This window comes from Uloborus diversus, chromosome 6, assembly GCF_026930045.1.
Source record: "Uloborus diversus isolate 005 chromosome 6, Udiv.v.3.1, whole genome shotgun sequence".
In the NCBI taxonomy this organism is placed as follows: Eukaryota; Metazoa; Arthropoda; class Arachnida; order Araneae; family Uloboridae; genus Uloborus; species Uloborus diversus.
The window spans coordinates 22,559,534-22,585,099 of NC_072736.1; the positions used below are offsets into that span (position 1 = coordinate 22,559,534).

General features: G+C 30.7%; 1 protein-coding gene across 1 annotated transcript in view; it reads right to left on the reverse strand.

Annotated features, from left to right (window-relative positions):
- LOC129224620 (neuroglian-like) overlaps positions 1 to 25,566 on the reverse strand; it is a 309,219-nt gene that overhangs the window by 39,913 nt on the left and 243,740 nt on the right. The window contains exons 5-11 of the mRNA XM_054859104.1: positions 17,746 to 17,966; positions 16,930 to 17,117; positions 16,586 to 16,739; positions 9,532 to 9,692; positions 6,222 to 6,324; positions 5,432 to 5,619; positions 986 to 1,117 (exon numbers count right to left, since the gene is read on the reverse strand). Of these exons, the coding sequence (XP_054715079.1) occupies positions 986 to 1,117; positions 5,432 to 5,619; positions 6,222 to 6,324; positions 9,532 to 9,692; positions 16,586 to 16,739; positions 16,930 to 17,117; positions 17,746 to 17,939 (1,120 nt within the window). The 5' untranslated portion in view covers positions 17,940 to 17,966. The remainder of the gene's footprint in view (positions 1 to 985; positions 1,118 to 5,431; positions 5,620 to 6,221; positions 6,325 to 9,531; positions 9,693 to 16,585; positions 16,740 to 16,929; positions 17,118 to 17,745; positions 17,967 to 25,566) is intronic.

Sequence of the window (25,566 nt, forward strand, 5' to 3'; positions counted from 1 at the left end):
AAATAACATGGCATGTAACACAGGGGAGCTGGGGTAAGTTGAAGTGTGACAACTTGTGACAAAGGGAGAAATTGATCAAAAATACTGAGAAAAGCGACACAATTTACAAACAATGCTCAAAGAGCTCCCCTAATCTTAAAACTCAAAACGAAATAACCAAATTCCTTTAAACTTTCTCATTTCACTTCAAAAATACAGTGAAGCACCGGTTAGATGTTTTTGAAGGGATTGCACAAAAAAGCGTATAAATAAAAAAATGTACAATAGGTATACGTTAATATGCATTGGACTCTGCAGTGATCAATTTAAAAAAACGTATAAATGATAAAAACGTAAAAAAGAGAAACGTATAAATGTTGCTTCACTATAATAATCACTTATAATAAATAATAATCTTTTTGCTTAATTTGTAAATTTAATAAGTCGGAATGTGTCCCAATAAAATTTTTTTTTTAAATATCCTGAAGAGTACAAGTAATCGTATTCCTAACGAACATCTTCGACGACGATATATCTCATATATCCCCTCTACCAAGATTACAGTATGATAAATCATGCTGTTGCTCTAATGTGCACATGATTCATTTACATAATAAATAGCAAAATACACTACATAGGAGTAAAAGAGTCACTGGAAAAAGCTTGTGAAAACAATAGAGGGGAAGTAAGTCAATAATGCAGGTGATACAATGGAGGGGGGATTCTATTTTTAAATAATTAATTCTTTTATTAAAACAATCATTGGCTGAGAATCATATTTTTTTGTCACAAATGAAATCAAACAGCAGAAAACAGTAAAAATATCCAAGAGTTTTTTAGTTGTTTGTGTAGCCTAAAATGAAATGGGGTTTTGATATTTCACATTGACACAATTTGAATTCCATTTGTTAATTTTCCTCTGTGTATCTTCCCTTTATGAAGATGGATGCTTTTGAAATAAGGCGGAGGCAAGGGCCAACTAAAGACAGTTGGACTATATAGTTACCTTTCAATGGAACACCATTCATGTACCACTCCACTTCAGGTGCAGGAATACCTCCAGCAACACATTCAAAAGAAACAGTCTCGTCTTCCGCGCCATTGGTATTATTTGGAGCATTAATCCAATACGGAGCAGCTAAAAAGTACAAGAGGTTGCAACCATAGTGAATTTTTATGCAGTTTTTAGCAATAATTGATTAATAATAATTTACAGAAAAATTTTTGTTTTTCATTTGTATCTTATGGGGAGTAGAGGAGACACTGATTAAAGAATAGTAGCAAAATTATTTTGTTTAACTATATTACTGAAGTATACTATTGACTTTGCACCGTTAAATGCATAAATTTCAAAAACATTTGTGGCAGTGGGAAGCAAAGGGATGTAAGTGGACATTTTCAAGTAAAACACATTTAAAGTAGCCATCTTGGGTACACTTTTATTGAAAAAAAAAAAAAATCTTTCAAAAATACAAAACAGATACTTTTATACAATATTTTTATTAGGTCCTTTCTATTTCACTATAAACAAGCAACACTGAATATTTTTTAAAGATTCATACAGCATTTTTTACATATTTGTATTTAACCATTTATGCCGACTTCGTAAAAATCAGTCAATTTTGACAATTTTATTAATAAATGTTCATTCTAAGTGTACTAAGTGTATCATTCAGGAATTTGATTTTTCCCATTACAATTACTGTATTTTTTTTAATGGCAGATTTTTCTACCAACAAGTGCTTGCATAGTACAACTCTTTTATGCAAAACTAGCAAAAATACCCGGCGTTGCCTGGATCAGTAATAGTTGTGAGAAACATTCGCTACTTTCTTTTGTTTTCTGTTTTAACTGAATGAACTCAAAACACACTGCTTTGGCGTGATTAAAAATAGAGCTTCTTCCTTACCCATAAAGTAAAATAACAATAAGTATAAAGAACCAACGAATATTCATTTAGAAATGAACGCACGAATTTAAGTATAAAAAAATTTGAAGAATTTTCAAAATATGAACTAACAAAAACAAAGATCACTAAAAAAACCGTGCACTTGCTTCATTTCATTAAATAGTACACACACACACACACAAAAAAAAAAAAAGCTCTCTACTATGTTTCCCTCAAGGTGCGAAAAGTAGAGTTTCCAAATGTTTAAATGACTTTAAACTCATGCTTACTCCGGAGAGGCCTTGATTCAAAATTTTCATTATGATTACTTTTAATATTGCTGTTGTTAGGCAACAAATTTTTGTAACAATGGATTTTATATCTAATCACAAAGAGTAAAGAAATTACATAGAGAGGCCCTGCTATACTAAGAAAGTGAAGCCAGAAGTTGCACCGATGTATCCCAAGTTCATTAGCTTCTTGCTAAGTATTTAAAGATACATTTTGATTCAAAACATAAATCTCAATTGGTTGTTAATTTAAACTTAGATATTTTTGCAAGTTTATGAAGCACGTTTTTGAAATTGCATTAAAACATGAATTAAAATGCAAACAGATCTGCCAGCTACTTTATATGGTCTCTTTGCGAGATTGGTGAAAACTATACTCGCGAAGCGATCACCTTATCATAACCCCGCCCATCATTGCAACACTGTTTCCCAGAATTCCGGCTTCAATTCCATCTCCTTTTTACCATAGATGGGGCCTTTCTATGAATATTTATTTACTCTATGTTTAATCATAACTTGAGGAAATTACATTAAATTTACTGTTTTCAACATAACTTTTTTAAACTAAGTTTTTAATTAATAAATTATAGCCTAAGTTGCTCCCTGATAATGTAGCTATCTATGGTGAAAAAATGGTTAAAATCCGTCCAGTAGTTTTGAAGTTTACCCCAGAAATCCGGACAGAAGTAGCCCTTTATGTATAAAGATGAGGATGCAATTCCTAAGAAAGCAATAAATGTCATGCTTGCTCCAGAGAGGCCTTGATTCAAAATTTACATTATGATTACTTTTAATGTTGCTGTTGTTAACGAATTTTCGAAACAATGGGTGTAATTTTTAATCATTTTATGTGGAAATTACATAACATTTACTGTTTACCATTACGACATTTTTAAACTAAGTTTTTTAGCAATAAATTATAGCCTAAGTTGCTATCGGATAATGTAGCTAGCTATCTATGGTGAAAAAATTCTTAAAATCCGTCTGGTAGTTTTGAAGTTTACCCCGGACATCCGGACAGAAGTAGCCTTTTGTGTACAAAGATTAGGCAATTATTGTTTGATTGTAATAATAATTTTTGATTATAAATATCTATAACTGTAAAATATTACTTACATTTCTCTCAATGCTTTCTTAAATTAAATTGTATTTATTCAAAAAAATAAATTGTAAGGTTGAATTAGAATTATAGTGTTATGAAATATGAACTTTAAAAACTAAAAAGGAATTTTTAAAAATGTAATTGCATTTAAAACAGTTCTTAAACTGAATATTTATGCTTTAAAACCAACATGAAAACTTGTATGGCATTCAGGATGAAGTGGTTGATGGGACTTTTCGCACTTCTAACCCGTTCTTCCACCAGTTTTTTCATTGACCAGTTTTCTCCTACAATTTGACAATCCGATGGCTTCTTTGGTCAAATCCTTGTTCATTTTTAGTTTTATGTGCAATTGTAAATAATAGTTAACAATGTTAACAATAGTTCGTGGGCCCATTGTTGCATGAAATCAAGTAGTGCTTTAGGATCCCCAAGGGGCGGTGCAATTTCTACACTCACTATAAGGGCTAAACACCATGTCCAGCGATTCATTAACTATTAAACTAAATAAAAAATTGTAAGTAATATTTGTTCTATTATTTCTTAGAACAATAATGCAATTATAAACAAAAAAACTATTTTAAAATATATTTAATTAGATCCATTAATCATGCAATCATTTCATTCACAAACAATAAATAAATGCGTAAAGCTTAATACAAACAGCAGCATGATATACTTATCAAAGCTATAAATTACAACACATTCATCTTCTCGATGAGGATAAAGCAAAATATAAAAGCTGTATGGATACACACACACAAAGACTTCCATTGAGTATATTTATATGATATACAATAATCGATGCTTTTGAATTTCAAGGAGGTAGGAAAAACTATGATTATTTAAAAAATATTACTTCAAATACATAATTAATGATCTATATTGACAAAAATAACTAATGCCGTAAAATTTGTACATAAGTTTTACTTTTTGTACAAACATTAGGTCAAACAATGTTCGGTTGCCCTAAGTAAGATTGAGACTACATATTCACTGGATGGTACAATTTTCTACCATTGAAGGTCAAAGCGAACTTACAAAACGAAACAAATATAAAATAACTTTTAAAAGCATAATTATATCAAGAAGACTCTTTCTATCTTGAATCTATTTTGAAATATTTTTTTAATTAAAAAACTATATGAAAAACTTACATTTTACTTCTTGAAAGATGTGGCCCTGGCGACGGATTTATGTTACGCTCAAATTTTAAGCTTACCACTACGCAAGTTTTCAACAATAATGCTGCAACTATATTTTTATTTCTGTCTGTGACTCTTTAGTGTGTAAAACAAATATCTATTGGACTGGGAATGCCATATAATGACAGAATTTAAAAAATAATCAAGGTTGGTACGATTTTGTACCAAGTGGCATCAATGGGTTAAGGTAAACATGAAAATTTACTAATAACTGATTGCATTAACTTTTAACAAAAATTGTTTAACAATATTATAACTTTTCAGAAAACAAATACTTAAGCTTAATTTATAGAATTTTAACCAAAAACCTGAAGTGCATTAAAAATATATATATATATATATATATATAAATATATATATATATATATATATATATATATATATATATATATATATATATATATATATATATATATATATATATATATATATATATGTATTTTTCTCCACCTTTTTTTTTTTTCTTTTTTCCGCATTATTTTAAGAGCATTTTTAGGATCTTTTTTTAACCTCCAGCACAAGATAGATCATCAACTTCCAGAGTCTAATATTCAAATCCTTGAGTTTTTTAACATGTTAAACACTTTATAGCTAACAAATATAAATTTTGTATTTTTCACTTTTGAAAAATTAAAACTAATGTGCAGAAAATGGCAACCCATATCCTTTTCTGTACATTATTTCTTTGCATTCCACTGTCCCTCCAGAGAGGGCAATAGAGTGCAAAGGGTAAATCTATAATCAATAATCATAATTCTAGCACAATATTTGGATGCCTTATTAAGGGAGCATTAACAATTGCTTATTAACGATTTCAAGGAAATAATTTTTTTATGGAAAACTTTTTACAAAATAAAAATTGCTTGAAATGAACATTGAGTGAATTAAAGCTCAAAATGAAAATTGAATGAAAAAGCATTTAACAGCAAAGGGTTAAATATCTTATAGCTAACTGATATGCACCTACCTTGCACCGTTACTGCCATCGATTGAGACTGTGGACTTTTGACTCCATTGCTTGCAGTGCATTCATAGGTTCCTTCATCTTGGAAATCTACTTTCCTGATTTTTAAAGTTTTCCCATAGTTCATATAGCTCACACGGCTGCCTTGAAGACTATTGCCTTTCTTAGTCCATTCAATTTTAGGAACAGGTCTAAAAGACAATACACAAAATCAATGCTTTGATAGCCCCAATAATGTTTAAATTAAAAACAGTTTAAATATTTCAAATTAGTATTATTTTTTTGTTACAATCCCAAACCAAGGAATATTTCATTTGGCTTCTAGGAAAGTTCTGGTAAGTCAAGACAGGTACAAGTTTTTTTTTTTAATTTATTTATTTATTTATTTTTAATTTTAGAAAATACTTTTATAATAATTGTAATTTTTTAATACTTCATTAATTTCATTATTAAGCATTAAAATTAAATAATTACATTTATGCAACCGATTCTTCAAAAATGACAGCAATAATTTTGCAAGTTAAAATTGAAAGAGCAAACATTGACCTGAAATCAAGAAAACTGTAAGATTTATAAATTGCTAAGTCTTGAGCTGTTCAGATTTAAGAGTTGATTCTGGTTTAGGATCTGAGACAATACTGAGCTTTTGTCAGAGCTTGAAACATTGATTTAAAAAATCTAAGAAAAGTTTACATAAAAGAATAACAATAATAGTAAAAACTATTATAGAACTTTTTCGTAAAATAATAGCACAAATTATCAGAATGAAAATGCGAGTGAAATTATTACATACGTTCCTCCATAAATGCAGCTCAGTTCAAGCTTTTGTCCTCTTAAAGCAACAATGTTGGGTGGTGATGTATATTGTTTCGTTGGAGCAACTGTTTGACCAGGACCTGAACATTTTAAGGACAATAAATATTAAACATTATGAATAAACACATCCAGGGGTCTGGCCAGAGGATATTTGGGTCTGCTAACGGACCCTTCACAAAAATCCGATCAACCAAAACGGAACTTTCACAAAATCTCGATCAAACAAAACGGACCTTTCACAAAATCCCGATCAAACAAACCGGACCCTTCACAAAATTCTGATAAACAAGATCGGATCTGTCACAAATTGTTTATTGAAAGAGCAAATCTGAAAGCAAAATAATGCATATTTATGTGTATAAAGCGATAATTTTTGGAACCTTTTTTTAAGTCAAATTAGAGGGATCAGCTTATACAAAATCGGCTAATTTTGAAAAAAAAGAAAAAATCGGCACTCTTGCGATGCTCCTGCAAGCGATAAATAACTGCTACTGCCAAATAAATATAATGGTTGTTTGTTTTATCCCAGCTAATTAGCAGCGGTGTTGTTGTAAACTTTTCTGAAAAGGCATTGGTAATCACTTTTCTCGGCTCATGGTTTAATAAACAATAATAATATATATCTGCGAAATGAAGTTAGAACTGCAAAGGGATAGTAAGGGTGAGGAAAAAATATGATCGCTTCAGATATGGTTACCAACTTCAAAACTATCACCACTTAGCGGTGTTGAACCTTTATAATGAGATTAGAAAATATTCTCATCATTTTGTCGGCTTGTCAATATTTGCGTTTTTACTGTGCAGTGCGATGTTTAATTGTTATTTTGGGAGAAAATTATATGGGTTTTGATTTTTCGATGCTAACAAGGATGATTAACTTTAAGTAAACTCTTTTAATTACCTTTTTTTTTTCTTTAGATGTCTACATTTTGAAAAATGCAATCTTTTAACATCCGATATGAGAATCATATTTTGTTCTTTTTTCAAGCTAACTTTGCTTTTATTAGGATTCAAATAAATGAATAGTCTCTTTATTTCTGTTAGAACTCTCATTTCAAGTTTTTAAAGCAAAATTCCATTTTCTGTTATGAGTCAAAAATTAAAATGCTGAATAGATGGTTTATTTTATTATATTATTATTATTATTTTTTTTTTTTTGGGTCAATTGTGTTCACAGATATTAATAATATGTTATCATAGGACTCTAAAATGCAGTTTTAAAATAATTTTATCAAAAATATTTCTTTTACAAGCCGTTTTTATACTTTTGATGCCTTCACTTTGACAATTGCGATCTCTTTGCATCCGCTATGGGAATCCGATTTTTTGAATTTTTGATGATTATTACGCTTTGTTAAGAGGCAAACAATTGAAATATCTTTTTATTTTTGTTAAAATCACGGAATTTATATGTTTGAAACGAAATTCTGTGCTTTTTAAGAGTGTCTTGGGTCAAAAAGTTGAATGCTGAACCCTATTCTAAATTTTGTTTTATTTATTTATATTTTTGTTACAATTATTTTAAATACTGTACAGAAATATGTCTAGTATAATTTAACATAATGCAGAATGGTAGATAAATACTAATACTTGAAAGAGCGATGCCCCCCCCCCCCCGCCAAATATCAGAAAAAAAATCCAGAATGATTTTCTCGTCATAGAAGAAGAAAATACTCAACTTTAAGTTTAATTTATGCAGTTTGTGCCATCTCTAAATTCTAAAATTTCGTTTAAACAAAAAAAAATGTTTTTTTTTTTTTTTTTTTTTTTTTGCGAAATTTTTTGATTTTTCACAAAATTAATTTAATTTTCACAAAATTATTTGATTTTTCACAAAAAACGGACCCTGTGAAAAATCCTGGACAGACCCCTGACATCTAAACAATGCATTAAAAGTTTCTGATAGAACATAAAATGTCTAAATGAATTTTGTTCATACTGCTCTGCAAAAAATTTGAAATTAAAACAAATGACTTGAATAAATTATTAGAAGGCAAATTCACATTGCAGAATTTAGCAAACAATTGTGTAAAAGACTATAAAAGAAAAAAAATACTAATTTCCTAAATAGTTATGAAATTCTATTTCTGTTCACTTTCAAAAAAAAAAAAAAAAAAATCTTGTTTGGACCAGGTACTATTTTCTTTTTTGTCTATTAAATATTCAATGTTTCTTAAAAACTTGAATGTGTACGTGTACTCATATACGAGTGTTAGAAGCAGCACTTCTCAAATGAATTGCATTTTAAACATTTTCCTACAGGTATAAGAGTGTGGTAAATGAAGAGAATTGTACTTTTAAATGTTGAGAAAGGTGATGGTTTTATTAGCATTAGTGATCTAAAATTGTATGTAACTATATAAAGAACAAAAATACAATATGATAGTGCCTTAAAGTGATTAAGGAAACAGTTCAAATAATTTCAGCAGTAGATTCCAAGATACAAAAAAAAAAAAGTGTTTTACTGAGATTCAATTTCTATATATCAACAATTTTATCATGAATCAATGAATTACTCGCTAAATATCGTCATATCAAAACAGATTTAAAAAACCATTTTTTTTTCTCTGCAATTTGGCAACTTAACCGTCTGATCAAAGTGTTTAAAATGGAATAAAACATTTCAGACACACAATATTAAAAAGCAGAAAACAATTAATGAAACATTTTTTTAAATGTATGTTTTTAAAATGAACAAGAAAGTATAAAATAATTTCTTTAAGATTCATGTAGATTTAAAGCCCCATACAGTTTCAGATTTTCTTTTAGATTGTCTGGAAAATTTGTGATTGAGAGTTTTTAATAAGTATAAAAAAACTTGTGAGATTTAAAAAGAAAAACATGAGGCACAAGCAACAAACAATTCATGCATTTGTAATTTAACTAACAATATTATTGCTCTGCAAATAGTATAAATTGAGGTGTAAGTTTTTTTATTGATAGCTTTTCTTTACTTATGGTTATGTAGTACATGCGTCCCATGTTTTTCCTTTTAATGCTCACAAATACTTCTATAGCCTTGATAGCTATTAAAAACTCACAATCAAATTTTCCAGACAAACTAAGAAATTCGGAAACTGAATGGGGTTTTAAATCTACATGAAGCTTAGAGAAATTATTTTATACTTTCTAGTTTATTTTAAAAACATGGTACAGTTAAACCTTTTTATTTCATTAATCATTCAATACACAAGTCATGCACTCAGTCAAGAAAGATAATTAATAGAGTACTTAGATAGTTAAAGCAATAACAATTATCATTTGAAAATATTTGAGATAATTCTTACTTCCAGAGGCTTCAACATGCAGCAAAATTTTATTCCCTAGTTTATATTCGTTTCTAAACATTGAGGTAGCACTACAAGCATACTGTGCATCATCTAATGCATCAGAATCTGTCACATTTGAAAAATGCAAGTTTCCATCTGGATCTACTGTAATTCGGGAACTACAAAAAATAAAAATCACTTATTAAGATGAATTAATTTTTTATTCTTCTAAAAGGTATCAAATGCACAGTTCAAAAGAGTGATACACTTAAAAAAAAAAAAAAAAAATTCATTTATTTGTTTTTACTTTATTTATTTGCTTTTTTTCAAAATTTTTTTGGCAAATGAAGTAGTTTTTCTTTGTTGTGTTTTTTTATCTACGCAGTTTTATTACTTTTCTAAAAAAACTCCACGTGCATGGATTGAAACTAATATTAAGAAGCTGATTATGCATTTTGTTTGAAATCTTGAAATATGATTCTTATCCACAGCATTACTGTTAGGCTATTTAGATATTAATTTGACACCCTCAGAGACCCCCGCACCTAGCAAATGCTTTGTTTATCAGTTTTAAAAGCTCAGACAAATTTGAGCAAGTGGGTCCCTGAGGAACTATTTAAATCTTGAAATATACAAAGATTATCAAGTACAATATTCAGTAATACATATTGAATAATCTATTTATATTACTATTATCTTTAAGTCTTTATTAATATACAGAGGTGTGAAAATTATTAGAATAACTGTGAAATCTATAGTAAATTCTTCTTTATTTTAAAAATGTTGATACATTTAATATTGAGAGGGCATCCTCTTATTTTTAAATAAAGATTCTATCCGTCTTGGCATTCTTTTTATAAGTTTTTGGCAATTAATTTGTATTTCCTCGTCATGGTGCCAAATTTGAATGAGTTCTTCTGTGATACAATTTTTGTTTGCGATGTTCTATTTCTTTAATTTTTAATTCACTATAGTTCAGATATTCTCTATTAGGCTCATATTTGGACTGTTTCCCGTGGGAGTGTTTTTACATATTTTTTTGCATTCAAAATTTTGGTCACAGATAAAGCTTCAAGACACAGAACTGGCCGTCATGCATGAATATGAAGTCTCCATTTGGAAACCAAACTTTTAACTAAAACCTTTGTTCAAACACTTTTTCGTGTTAATATCCGGCCCTCATGCCTACAATGCTTAAACATCCTGCATCCTGAGCGGAAACTACGCTCCAATTCATAACTTGGGTGGTATGTTTAACCGTTTGTATAATGCAACTCCGGAAAATACTTTACTGGTTTTTCTCCTGACATACTGACTGCTATCTTTTCATATTTTATAAGCATTGATTTATCAGAAAACTATACCTAAAAGGTAAAAAGTACCTTAGTGCATGTAATTTGCTGGGAAATATTCTCATAAAGAAAGTTTTAGCCACATTTATAAACAGTTCTGAATCTTTAGACAGTATGCAATAAATTTAATGCTAGGAAAAAGATTGAAAAACTTGAATTTAACTGATCAGTTGAAGGAAAATTAATGTTTCTCATCTCCAATTTCTAGTACAGTGAAATCTGTGTATAACAATACTGTCTGTAACGATAACCTGTCTATAACAATACTTTTTTTGGCCCCAGCAAAATGTCAGCATGAATAATGAAACTCTCTATAATGATAACCAGTCTAATAGGATTTTTTTTTAGGTCTCAACAGTGTCGTTGTAGACAGGTTTTACTGTAAATAGTTTATGCACAATTTTTGCCCAAGCAAGTCTCTTTGTCATCACAAATTTGATTTTTGCCCTCTTTATGAGGATAACGAGCAGCAAGTTTAACTGAGATGAGTTATCTACAAATAAAAGAATCACATACATTTACTCCTTACACTTAAAGAGATATTTTTAGTTCATGATCAGTTGTTTTTCTGTTAGTTTTGGCAATATCAATTAATTTAATTTCTGTTTTTGAAATACATTTACTTATCTACTGCATTTCCCTACTCTGGAATTCATTTGAAATTCAAAGCTCTTTTTTGTTCTACACACAAATGCTTGCAAAATTTTTAGTTTTTAGCGATTTCTTGGTTGATTAATTTATTTTTTATGGCGAAAGAGCATTTGAGGGCTATACTGTGCCAAATGATTTTTTAGAAAAAATTATATAATTAAATATAAAGTCAAATATGATAAAGTAAGCTTGTTTTCAGGAGAAAGGCATAAACATGGGTAGTTTAAAATAAGCAATACAAAACATGTAGATATTAAAAACGTTTAAATAACGTATGAAACAATATGTTGACAAAAAACCTTGAATAATAAGAATAGGACAAAAACACATTTTGACTACACAAACACTAAATTAAAAAGGAGAATCCAATGTCCTGGAGCAATGTCCTGGAGGAAGGAGTATAAATTTCGATGGGGTAGCGATTTCTTGTTGTGTATTATAGAGAATTTCCTGGATGAGACATTTTCTTGCTGCTAGTTTTCTAGAAAAAATATCACTTTTTTCGCTCATGATCACGCAATAGTTTAAAAAAAGAGAAAAAAAGCTGCCAATTATAAACTAATTAAAGCTGCAAAAAAATTGCATTAAAAATATAAAAAATGCTGATGGCAACCCATGGAAAGACTAACACAGCAAGCAGATAATTTTAAAATCTTGTTTTAAATTCCATTGTTAATAAAACACATGCTTTATGCAATGCCGAAAATTTCATTACTTTAGATAAAATGTTTCTCTTTATAAATGCCAATGTTTAACAAAGTAATGTCCCCAAAACTACTAGGGCTCGACCGATGGCATTTTTTGGCCGATGGGCCGATGCCGATTGTTGGCCGATCGTTCAAAGATGGCCGATGGCCGATGGCCGATTGTTTTCCTCCAAATGGCCGATTGCCGATGGCCGATGGCCGATGCCGTTGGCCGATGGAAAAAAAAAATCAAACAGAAATAAATTGATCAAATTGTCAGAGATTTAAAGGATGATTGATTCATTTCACTTTACTTCCTTTCTACGAATAAGGAATTGCAATCACAAAAAATAAGAAAAAAAATCAGATTTTCACCTAAATTTTTATTTTACGATCACCCAATTTAAACTTCACAATTTTTTTCGGCACATCTGTACATGCATATGTACCTAAGAACATGTAGATGACCGAAATATCCATTTTGAACGCTTCCTCAGTTAATTATCGCAAATTCTCTTGTGATGTCTTCATGCGCGTAAACTTACGTCACTCAAAAACGTTATGAAATAGTAAGTTGAAAACTCATACGTACGTAATATGATCTAAAGGTTAGAGGACAAGTTGTATAAAACCTTACCCTGAATAGTTCACATTACCGAAGCAAATCTATCTACAAAATAGTCACCTTGAACGACTATGCACTTCTGCCAATGTTCGTATAGCTTTTAGAAGCGCTCCTGGAAGACATTTTCGCAACCACCTGTAAGGCCTCTTGCGCTGCTGCTTTAACTTCATCGTAGGGAAGAAGGCGACTTTCATGTTGAGGATGCACGGTTCGATTGGTCAATACTCTGATATGACAAACAAATAACATAACGTTTCGTCGGACTTAGCTCCGTGTGACTTTTACCTGTTCCCAGCAAAAAAACATTTGCATGGACGATGCTTCCCTCCGTCAGGAGAAGATAAAGCTGCATCATTGAAGGTAGCGAAAAATGGCTTTCAGAAGTGTTTCCAAAAGTTATATGAACACTGGCAGAAGTACATAGTCCCTCAAGGTAACCTTTTGAAGGTGGATGTGCTTCTGTAATGTGAACTATTCTGGGTAAGGTTTTATACAGCTTGTCCCGAACTTTTGGATCGTACTACGTACAATCTATATAGGGTGTAGTTATGCTTCTCCTTTTTTGACTGCTGTACAATAAAAGATAAAGAACAACAGCCAAAAAAAAAAAGAAAAAAAAAAGAAAGAAGGAAATAAAAAATGAAGAAAAACAAAAAGACTGTTTCATAAACAATTGGTTTTTTTTTTTTAATTGAACATATAACTAAGATTTCAGTAATATTGTAATGATGTATGGATTTAAGTTCACTAAACATAGTTAAAAAACATTAAATTATGTTGTTAAATCATTCAAAAAAAATTAAGAATAAAACTATGAAACCGTCAACAAATTACGCAATTAAATTGGAAAGATTGCATGTAGACATTTTTTAGTCATCAAATTTTAAAAAAAGAGATAACAGATAAATTACAATACTAAATCTTAAAAGAAATATTTTTTTCTTATTTAAAATTTATGAATAAAAAATTTTGCATTTTTCAAAAAACTAAAACAGTGACATAAATTTTGCTCGAAAAAAAATTGCCATGAAAAGAGCGAGGTTCTTAAAACGCAGCTATAAACAAAATCAATATTTACACAAAGTTAATAACTGAATACATATGACTACTTGATCTGATGTTTGCATACATAATATTGAACAATTAGATTGTTTAATCTTTTATGAAGCTTTACAAACAAGTTCAAATTAAATTGTTCAATTTAACAGTAATTTTCTGAAATTTAAAAAATTGCATAATAGAAAATCCTTGAAACTTTTCTATAAAAAACGAAAATAACTTACTCATTGATTTTATATAAATACATAAAAATAGTTACTTACAACAGAAAAAAAAATCGATCGCTATTAATGATACAAAAAAGATGGCGCATTACGAAATGGAGGGGAGGGGGGTCACCCTCTGATTTTGCAGTAACTCACACTTCGGCACCAACCTCGGCCTAATATTTATAGTACAGAACCGCTAAAACCAACACCTCAGAAGAGTTTCTGAATCTATTTCAGCACTTCCGAAGAAAAAATTCAAAAGTGCCTTCGATTTCCGAATTTTGTCACCATTCAAAACGTCTTTCTTTAATCGATTTCTTAAATTAATGCTCTAAATTCTTTCTAAACAATAGATAAAGTTTGAAAAAAAAAAATCTCTAATTTTATGAATGGTGTTAGTTTTAAACAACTCAGGAGTATAACTAGAGTTTAATTTCAGAAATTGAGGGAGTGGGAGGAGGGGCACACAAGTGTTCTCGGAAATTCAAAATAATCGTAAAAAATAGAGTTCTAAATAATCATAAACATTGAGCAAAAAACCCTTCCGAAACTTGCACCCGAGTTTGTATTGACTTGCAGTGGCGGATTTAAAATACAGAGTGTTTTAAAATGAATAGCGGGGTTTTGCCATCTCATATTTGTTTCCATAGTCTCCAATTCGGCAATATATCACCAAATGACCGTCAGTCTGAGACGCTATCTTAGTTTTGCATTGAAATAAGTAATTAATAGCCACAAAAAATGAGTAAACACGCTTTTCAGAACACCCGATCGAAAACAAAAAGGGATGTGCACAACTGGAACGTACGCACACTCCACAGTCCACACGCGAAAACTTATCCTTCTACAGTTTACCATTTTGGAGTTATGACTTATGAGAGATACTACGTACATCCAGCAGCAAGAAACAACGCAATAATTAACTTGTTTGGTTCCTGAATGCAGTATTAAAATCTCTTTCAGGGGTGACTCAAATAAAAATTCATACTGAAATTTAGTAAACAATTTTATATGAAAACAACCTTTACTTTGTATTAAAAGGTAAAACATCAAAGGTCTTTTTTTTTTTCAAAAACATCGGCCAATTCCATCGGCTTTTCGAAGTTTTTAAGGCCGATTGGCCGATGTTTCTTGCAATTTAGCATCGGCCGCCGATGCCGATGGCTAAATTGTTGAACCATCGGCGCCGATGCATCGGCCAGGCCGATGCATCGGTCGAGTCCTAAAAACTACTCCGAAGGAGTGAAAGTATGATTAGAATAACAAAAAAAAAAAAAATCACTCTTCATGAATTGCAAGTATATACAAAAGTAATGAAGAAAAACTGAAAAAAATCACAATTATTCTAATAATTTTCACACCTCTGTAATACAGAATGACAATCTCCAAAACTTAAATTGCAAACAATGCATCATATAATATAAATTAATCATCAGGAGAGATTGTTTAATTATGAATCGGTATGATATGACACTTTCCCCAGATTTAAATGACAAAGCCCTATTAAATACCCCACTTTTTTAACATTAAATTGATAATTTTTACCTTTGAAAAGAGCTAATGAAGCTATTTAACTCTAAGAGAAAAAGGATTATATAAAACTTGAAAAATACTTTGAAAAATACAAGCAGTGACCAAGCTAAAGAAAGTTGTTTTTAAGAACTAACTACAGCATTTTGTGACTGAACACAAAAATTACTTTGAAAAACAATATTTGCATATGTTATAGCCAAAGCCCAAAGTTCAGTGAAAGTTACACCTCAAGCCAGGGCAAAATCAGAACTGCATACAAATACCAATCAGCCTTAAAACATCCAGATACTGTAGTTTTATACTTATTTGCAATCATCAGTCAAGAATAAGAGATAGATAAATGAGTTGGAGATAGGTGTACTCTCGTTAAAGATGGTAGGATAAATTATTTTAGCTACCCGTGTAAAGGTAATCTTTGCTTTAATGAGAACACATCTGCTTCCAGCTTGAGGATTGCTTATTTCTGACTATGATCACAAATAAGAAATGATGTTCCTATCAATTTTTTTGTAGGCATACTCCCAGTAATCCATTATGCAAAATATGTGGTGTTTGTGATTGTAAGGCATTCAAAAGGTGTTGAATTATTAAGTATTAAGAAATATAAAGAAATAAGGTTGCTTGTGGAGAAATGTGGTTAACATATATATTGATTGCTTGTGGGGAAATGTGATTAACATATATATTAATTGCTTGTGGGGAAATGTGGTTAGCATAACATAACAAATACATTAGGAAAATTTAAAAAGGTGATGATAGAATCTGAATTATAAATGAAAATTTTTAAAGCTTGAGGGTATATGCTATGTGTCTAAAAAATGTTTCAGAGTATACGGCGCATTATACCTTATGGATTTTATAATTATCAAAAAAGCTATATTTTTCACAAAATTCTTGTCAGTCAGTAATACAAAAACAAGCAACATATGTGATATTTTTTATCAAATCATTAATTACCTATTAATGCTGTGGAGTGCACCAGAATTTGACTGAATAATCCAAAAAATTGTTGGCTTGGGATAACCAGAGGGGGGATTACAATTTAAAGTTAAAGGCTCTCCTTCGACAACATACTCTTCTTTGGGCTCATCATCAGGGAAAGAATTAAGTTCTGCAAAAATCAGGAAAAACTTTTAGCTACAGATGAAATAGCATTCAAACTTTACAGACAAAAAATACAATGCTACAAAAAAGTACCCAGATCCCCAGTGAACAAATTTCTTTGAATTATTCTTAAATTTAATTAAAAAGAAATCATGGAACAAAAATTTTACTTGAACTAAGCATATTTAGCACCTTACCTGTTTTCCTGAGATGTACAGAATTTGACACAGATATTCCATGGATGTTTTCTGCAAAACACTGATAGATACCTTCATCAACCTCTTCAGGATGATTTACATAGAGAGTGCCTTTGTTTGGCTGACGTGTTATTCGACCACTCTGGGATGTGTAGTCAAAGTCTTCTCCATTTTTTGTCCACCGATAACTGAAAAACAAGGTACCCTATTACTCAATCATCAAGCCATTTGCTGCTTATTATAAAAAATGCTTAAACAGATAGATTAACACTAGAAAGATTGTATTTTTCACCTTAATATCAAAATGAAAAAAATAGAACAGTTATTTTTTAATTAGATGTCTAAACCTTTTTTAGCAATGGTAAAAAAAAGTTTATATCCAAGCTCTAATCTGGGGCGGATTTGGGGGAGGGCAGGCCCGGGGCCTCCACAACAAAGGGTCCCCCACAATAAAATTTTTACAAAATATCCTAACCTTCACTGGTTGAAAGTATTGGATATATACATATATATCAAAATATTCGGATACATATCAAAGTATCAGATATTTTCGAAAATATAATGATCTTTTCGAACCCTGATTAGGGGCCTCCACTGCTTTGTTGCCCCGGGGCCTCCACACTTCCAAATCCGGCCCTGGCTCTAATAATAAAATATGAATTATCTTATAAAACGCTTTTATTGACCATAAAACTTGAGTTGCTACCTCATACTCTCGCACTTACATGAAACCATCAAAACTTCAGCACAGATAAAATTATTATAGAATAAAAGAGAATATCAAAGTGTATTTTATACCATTTTAGAAAAACTTACTCTGGTTCAGGGTTACCACTAGCTTCGCAATCTATTGAAAAAGATTTGTCTTGTTCTTCCTGAGTCTGAGAAACTTGAAATAACTGTTCATGAGGGGGTTGTCGAACCATGGTAGGAGGATAGGGAATGGTTGTTACAGCTGCACAATAATTTATGATGGAAACACATAGACATAAACAGGACAAAAACTTCATGGTGATGATGATGGTGATGGATCAAATCTATATATATAAAAAAGAAAACAAATTATTATTCCATTAAAAAATTGTCAGTGCATAGAAGGAAAAGCAAAAATAAAATGTGTTTCCAGGATAGTGAAGTTTTCTTTCAAAAACATGATTCAAGTTAGAATTAGTGTTTGAAGACTTAAAAAAGAGTGTGGTAATGATTAGAAAGTAAAAAATAACTTGTGTAAGGCGCAAATAAATTTTCTTGACAAAAGTATGATTGTATCCAGATTTTGCTAAACTCGATTAACCAGGAATTTAAAAAGTATGTTTGTGTATCTGAGTTTTTTCATCTTTATGGCTATTTGCAAGGGCAGCTCAACATGGAAGGCTTGGCACATCAGTGGGTGGGTCAAATCCTCCCATTCAGATTTTGGAAACAAAAGAACTATGCATTTGCACATGTATTTTGTTGCTATTCCATATAAAATTCACTTGGTATCTAACCCATTACTCCCCCCCCCCTTCAACTTTAAAATGAGGCCAGGGGGAGACACTGTTCTTAATTTAAACTTTCTCATGGTGCATGCTATAACTTCCGTAAGCACTGGGCACAGACTGTATTTGGTGCCCCCCCCCCACTTCTCTGCTTTTCAATTTAATAAAATAATAAAATATTTTGGATTTAAAATCATTCCGTTTTTTTCAACTTAAGGTACAGATTTGGTGCCCACTTAACTTTAGTGCCCTGGGCCTGTGCCCCATGTGACCATGCCTTAATCTGGCCCTAGATCAGGTTTAATAACATACACTCACAAAAGAAAGAAAAAAAAATTTCACACCCCAAACTCATCAATAATTTAGAAATTGAAACAACTGTCTGAAAATTTCATAGTTTTTTTTTTTCTTTTTTTTTTCTGAGAGGATGTACAGAATTCGTTTTATATTAGAAGAGGGACAGCTACCCTCCCTTGGATACGCTCACAGCTATTTGAGTGTGTATTATTGTAGAAGAGTAGAAGCTTCTGAAACTTGGAATTGTTTGCCTTTAAGATTTTTTATTTGTTACACAAATTTGATTTAATTCCTGCAAAAATACTTTTCTGACATTATGTAGTGTTAATGATAGCATAGTTTGAATAAATTAAACAAATATTTTTTTTTTTTCAGTATTTTCAATTTGATTAATTTTTAGTGGTATGTGTAAAACTGAAGTTATGCATAATTAAAACCTGAAATTATGCATAAATAGATACATCAAGAAATGAGAAAAATACATTTGGAAAATATTTATTATGCTTATAATGACATATATTACTAATCAAGATTTAAAGTTAAAAAATTAAAAAAAAAAAAGAAAATATGAAACTTAGACAATGAAAAAATAATGTTACATGTTAGTTGAATACTACCAACGTACCAACTCAAGATAAGTTTCAACAAACAATCATCAAAATTAATGAAAATTAGTTCAAATTATACCACAGTGGGAAATGAGACACGTTGGTCCACTTTTCATTTTTTATGTTATTCAAATTATACCACTGAGGGAAATGAGACACGTTGGTCCACTTTTCATTTTTTATCTCATCAAAAAATGTAATGAGCAAATTTCAATTTTCTAAAATAAGTTTCACTACACCCCTTTCTCATTCAATTTTTTTCCGCTATCTTGATGAAACCCAGTAAGAAAAATAAAGTTGCAGTTTTTTGAAATTACTCAGCACTACTGAAATAACACTTTCTGGAATAAAATTTATGCAATATAATTGTAATGTGATTTCATTATAGAATTCATAGGACTGTAGGTGCTATTTGTTAATCACAAATTAAAACAAAAAATATTAATAGCATTAAAATAATACTGGTCAAATGTGCCCCATCTTCCACTACACCTAAAGAATGATCAGTGATCTACATGATAAATCAAAATAAAATATTTGAGAGAGGGGGGGGGAGGATTTTTACTTCTAATGTTAAAAATGAAAAGGAAAGAAAAGAAAAAGAAATAAGAAAAAAGTGCAAATGATTATTTTCTGTATTTTAAGAAATGATTCAATGGAACTTTTCTTTTTTTTCTTCCAGACATAGGCACTTGAAACTATTTTGCTGTAAAACGGATTTTAAGTTCATACAACTTTGAACAAATGGATTTTATTGCAACGATGGTATAACTTTGATATACACCCCCAAAAATTAAGCGCCAAATCTGGCATTTCCTACGGACTTTTTAGGGTTGCTGTTTCTTATTTTGGTGTTGCCAATTTAGGTGTTTTCAGCTTTTAGGTTTTTGCTGTTGCCAAATTTAGTATTTTCTTGCATTTTGTACCATTTTTTGAGTTTTTTTAAAAGTTTTGTGGCAACAATTTTTGTGGCAACAAAGTTTTGTGTCAACAAAAACAAAAAAAGTCGCCAAATTTCCGATTTGGGGGGGTATATCAAAGTAGTTCCGCAACGATACCTTTCACTCAGTTTTAAATTAAACACAAAATGACAAAAAAGAATACCATCATAGTAAGCGGGAAAACTCTAAAGATGAGAAGAAAATCATCAATGTAAGATTAATGACCTCGTTTCGATGCTGTGGTTTCAGATTCATATACAAATTCCTCACAGAAACAGTTACAGTTACGTTCATCCGCTGATACGAAACGGTCAAGTCAAGTGATGGAGAACTTAAAACGATGGGTCTCTTCCGATCTTTTTTGTTTGCTTGTTTGTTAGTTTTGTTTTTTTAACGATAAACCTCTCAGTTTCGATTTTTTATTTTTCAATGTAAGCAATAAAGTGAGAGATAAATCGGTTTCACTTCAAAAAAAAAAAAAGGCAATTTTAAAATATTCCTTTCGCTATTTGTATTTATTTTTCTAATATTGCTACTCGTAAAGTAAGAAATAACAACGTCAGATGTCTTTTCATCCATAAGCTCATTCCTTTTTGCATTGAAAAAGGCGTTCCCTGTAATGCCGAAACACGTGTCTGCAGTTATCTGCAATTTGTGCTTTTTGACGTTATTTCTCACTTTACTTTTCAGCACAAAGGTATTTATGTTATTGCTACTGGGTTATTTCTTTCTTCATTTTTGTCATGCTTAATATTTAAAATTTTGTCTCAGTTTGCGTGGAAAACCTTGAAGTTTCCTGCTTTATAATTATTAAGAATTTCTTCTGCAGCAATTAAGAAACATCTGGAGTTCAGGAAATGTACAATCTACACAAGTCCACAAATAAAAAATCATTTAATTCCTATTTGTGGAAATAAAATAATATAATAGAGACAGAAATTGTCAAAAAAGTAAATACTGCTAAACGTTTCACAAAAAACGAAAAACTATTACAAGTTAAAATTTATTTTTGCTACTTTTGGACCATGTGAGGATCTACTTTTGTGATCAGAAGCGCAAAACATTTCCTCAAATTTTAGTTTATTACAGCAAAAATTGATTAAAAGCAGTCGTTAAATGATCAAGTCAAGAGATTCAGAAGAATTCATCACACTTATGCAGAAATCTTACCCCAAGCATCGCTACACATTGCTGAATTTTATTCACAGTATACGTGGAAAACTGCAAAGAATTATTTTTTTTTCTTACATTCCTTTTCCGAAGTTTAACAACGCTTACATTTTAAATCTTACTACTATTAAATATGCGAAAGTTTGTCTGTATGGATGTTTGTTACTCTTTCAAGCAAAAACTACTGAACGGATTTTGATGAAACTTTACAATAATATAGCTTATGCATCAGAATAACACATAGGGTAGTTTTCGTCCCGTTATGGGGGGCAAAACCCCCTTAGGGGAGCAATAAAATACAATTTTCGTATAAATTCTCTAATATAGGGATGAAAAAATACTTGCACATATTTACATTATATGTCCATCGAAAGCTCTGATTTTTCTGCTGAAGATGGCACTTATTCGAAATTTCTAAGTAGAATAAAAAACGAGATATGAGCTTTTTAGTTCCATGTTCGAAGGCTTTCCTAAACTCAACACAGTGTTTAGTGTATCATCTCAACTCCCTGTCGATGGCGACTATTGTTGTATTGTTGACTATCTTTGCTTTTCGTGACTGTTCAAGGCTTTTCTCAAGTCAAATCTTGAAGTAAGATTTTTGCACAAGATTGGCAAATAATACATGATTTGGCTGATCATTTTCCATCCAAACGGAACTTTAATGTAATTAATGGTTTTTATTATTATTTATGCTGATTGAACACTTACTCATTATCCAATCAACCAGCAGATCGCCAAAATTTTTGCAGAAATATTTCCGTAGCTGATGCATTTGGCAGTTTTTTTCAATGTCGCTGTTTTTGAAGCCGAAGACTACGTCATAATGTTTCTCAGTTTTCACCATGTAAACAAAATATCGCCAATCAAAGAATCTTTAAAAAACTTTTTTTACTGTGTTAAATAATCCAGCAACTAAATTAGGCAAATCCATAAACAGCACAAAAACTTCCATTAATTTTTCCTTTTTGCACAATTTTAAACAATGGCCAAATTTTACTACTTATTTTGGAAACATTTCGGATGAAACTCTTTAGCGCCATTTTATGGTGACCAAAAGTATCTCAGCACCTGGCGATAATATCTTTGTAACGAAAATTAATATATCGTTTTACAAAGTAAGGAAAGAAGGAGGGAGCATCATCGAAGGTTCCCAAAACGATTCCCGCAAATTCGGTAAAATCGCACCAAGAGCCCACAATGATTGAAATTTCCCAAAATAACTAAAGCAAGTATAAGGGGATTACGAGCAACGTCAATAGCAATACAGAGAAGGTTTTAGACTCCATGTTAAAAAAAAAAAAAAAGTATCAACAGATTAATCTTTTTAAACATGAGAAGAATAATTTCATGTTTTGGAAATTTGTATATGTTTAAATATAGTGCTTTCGTTTCTAAATCAATACTATTTTGTTCTTTATACTTATTGCTATTTTACTTTTATGGGTGAGGAAGAAACTCTACTTTTAATCATGTCAAAAAGATGTGTTTTAAATTCTTACACTTAAACCAGAAAAAAAGCAAGTAACGATTTCTTCTCATTATTATTACTGACCCAGGCAACGCCGGGTATTTTTGCTAGTTAGTCATAAGCTTCTTCAAATCTTGACACCGTTGCCAGTCAAAGCTAACGCTTTGCTATCAACGCAAAAAAAAAAAAAAAAAAAAAAAAAAAAAACTTTTCCACACTAAGGAGGCTAAAACCGTATTATCGGAATTCAAAGGGAAGCAACTGTTGGAATGGCGAGCATTTGTAGGAAGTTTCCCTTTGAATGAGGATTAAGGAGGAGTTTATATATATATCAGGGCGGCGACAGGAACTGTGAAAAAAAGTTCCCTGACTTTTCCCTGATTTCCCTGATTAAGTTCACCAAATTTCCCTGATTTACTTTACCAATGATAATGGTTTTCTTTCCTTGCTCTACTTGAAATTCATTGTATATTTGTATAAAATGCAGTATTTTTAACGTTTTAAGTTGTGTAAAGTTGTTGAACTAAAGATATATTTTCAAAAGATGTTACTTTTTTAATAAAATGGTTAAAAAAATGTATCAAGTCAATTTGGGGGTGGGGGGGGGACCTACAAAACAGTATATTAAATTTTTCTAAACTGGAAAGATTATAGAAAATTTAAAAAAAAATTACTTCACTTCCAGAAACCACTTAGCATAAGAATTTTCAGAAACTATTAAAATTACTCTTAAAAACATATGTGTATTTAAGAACTAAAAAGTAATTAAAATTATTTTGAACTAAGTTTTCAAACAGTATAATAATTGTTGTAAGAATCACAAGTAATAGTGAAACAATAGAACTAATGTAGTTATTCTTATATAAGTAATTGATATATTTATGCAAAACAGATGAAACCATTTGACATCCATTCATAGGGAGCTTTTCTCTAATCAAGAACATAGGTTTTAATGAATAAATACAGCATTTTAACAAAAAAAAAAAAAAAATATTGACTTAAGTACACAAGTTAATTCTATTTAAAATTATTTCAGTATGTAACGAAAAAAAATCTTAGATTGCTTTTGTAACAAACAACTTTGAAATGCAAGAAAAAAAAAGCAATTAGTTAATTTCAAAACATATAAAAGAATACAACTTGGTTATAAAATTAAAGAATCACTTAAGTCTGAAGAAAAGAAAACCTTTATATTCTGCGGTGACAACAAATAGTATAACGGCAAAAAACAAAGTTTTTTTTATTGAAAGTTCAATTTTAGCAATTAAATTAAAATCGCGAAGAAGTAATAACTTTTAAGCTTTCATAGTATTATTTCAAAAACCAAAGATTTCTTCTTGAAATCGTGATTACAGTACGCTAATTACTTCGAGACAATGGAATAAAGGCAAAGGAGCTAAGGCATTAATGAAGGCTTTCTCTTTGCCTGTATGGTTGTTTATTTTACGTAGCATTGAAAGCGTAAAGGGAAATTTCAAGTCCCTAGGTAAAATAAACAACCTAACAGACATAAAAGCAATCTTAGGACGTTCATCCTGTGGTTAATAAGTAAGATTCAATATTTTGACGTTGAGGAAAACAGATGCACAAATATGCGGCAGTGTATAATCTCACCTCATTAATTTTACTTTTTTTTGAACAGTTAATTGGCGGAAAATGCGTAGGGAATTAGAGTACTTAATTTTGTAAAGCAAAAAAAATTTTTTTCTTCATAAAATCAATTTTCCCTGATTTTTTGTTATTTTTTCAAAATTCCCTGATATTTCCCTGACTTTTCCCTGATTAATAAAGTTCCCTGACTTTTCCCTGATCTCCCTGATTTCCCTGATCTGTCGCCACCCTGTATATATATTGAAAGGTTTTCAAAATCTGAACGAAAATACCGTATTATTATATTAAATTATATTCGTAATAACTGTAATGAAAGTAAATACTGCAACTACAATTAAAAAAAAAAATGAGTTTTAACAATATTTTAAGCACACTAATTTAACTTTTCAAATGAGTTTTAAAAAATAATAATAAAAAAATTTCAGCAAAAAAAGTAAAACAAAAGTCATTTGTTTGGAATTGCTTCGGAAGTTTTTTTGGAGGGGATTTGAACCCTATAAACCTCCCCATTGCATATGACCCTACAAACATACTAGTTAAGATTTACTTTCCCTGATTTAATTAAGATCAGTATGTTATAATTTGAATTATGGCGGCATTCCCTCACAAATGCAAAGAATTGTGGATGACCCCTTTCGCTTGTTGGCTTCGCAGCGAGTACTCCTCCATCACAATAGGTGCCAACTTTATGAAGAATATTAACCACATCACTCCAATCTGCCTTCCTGACTTTCTTGAACCCCACGCCACCATTTTCCCATTACTGCCGCCCTAGCATTTCTAAAGAGTCTTTCAAGAAGAGATCTCCGATCACAACCTAATAAAGAATGCAAAGGAAACAAAAGAAAGAGAAAGCGCACATAATCTTCCTGCCCCCCCTCCCCCCCGCGGCCACCTCCTTTCCAGAAGGAAAAGGAAGCTCTGATCTGCTGGCTCGCCGAGAGATTTATTAAAAATGAAGAACTAACTGGGCACTCAAAAAACAATATTCGCAATAAGGCAAGTGCCAGGAGTCCCAGATGAAACAAAACGCAGTTCACGCTCCAATGAGAAATTTA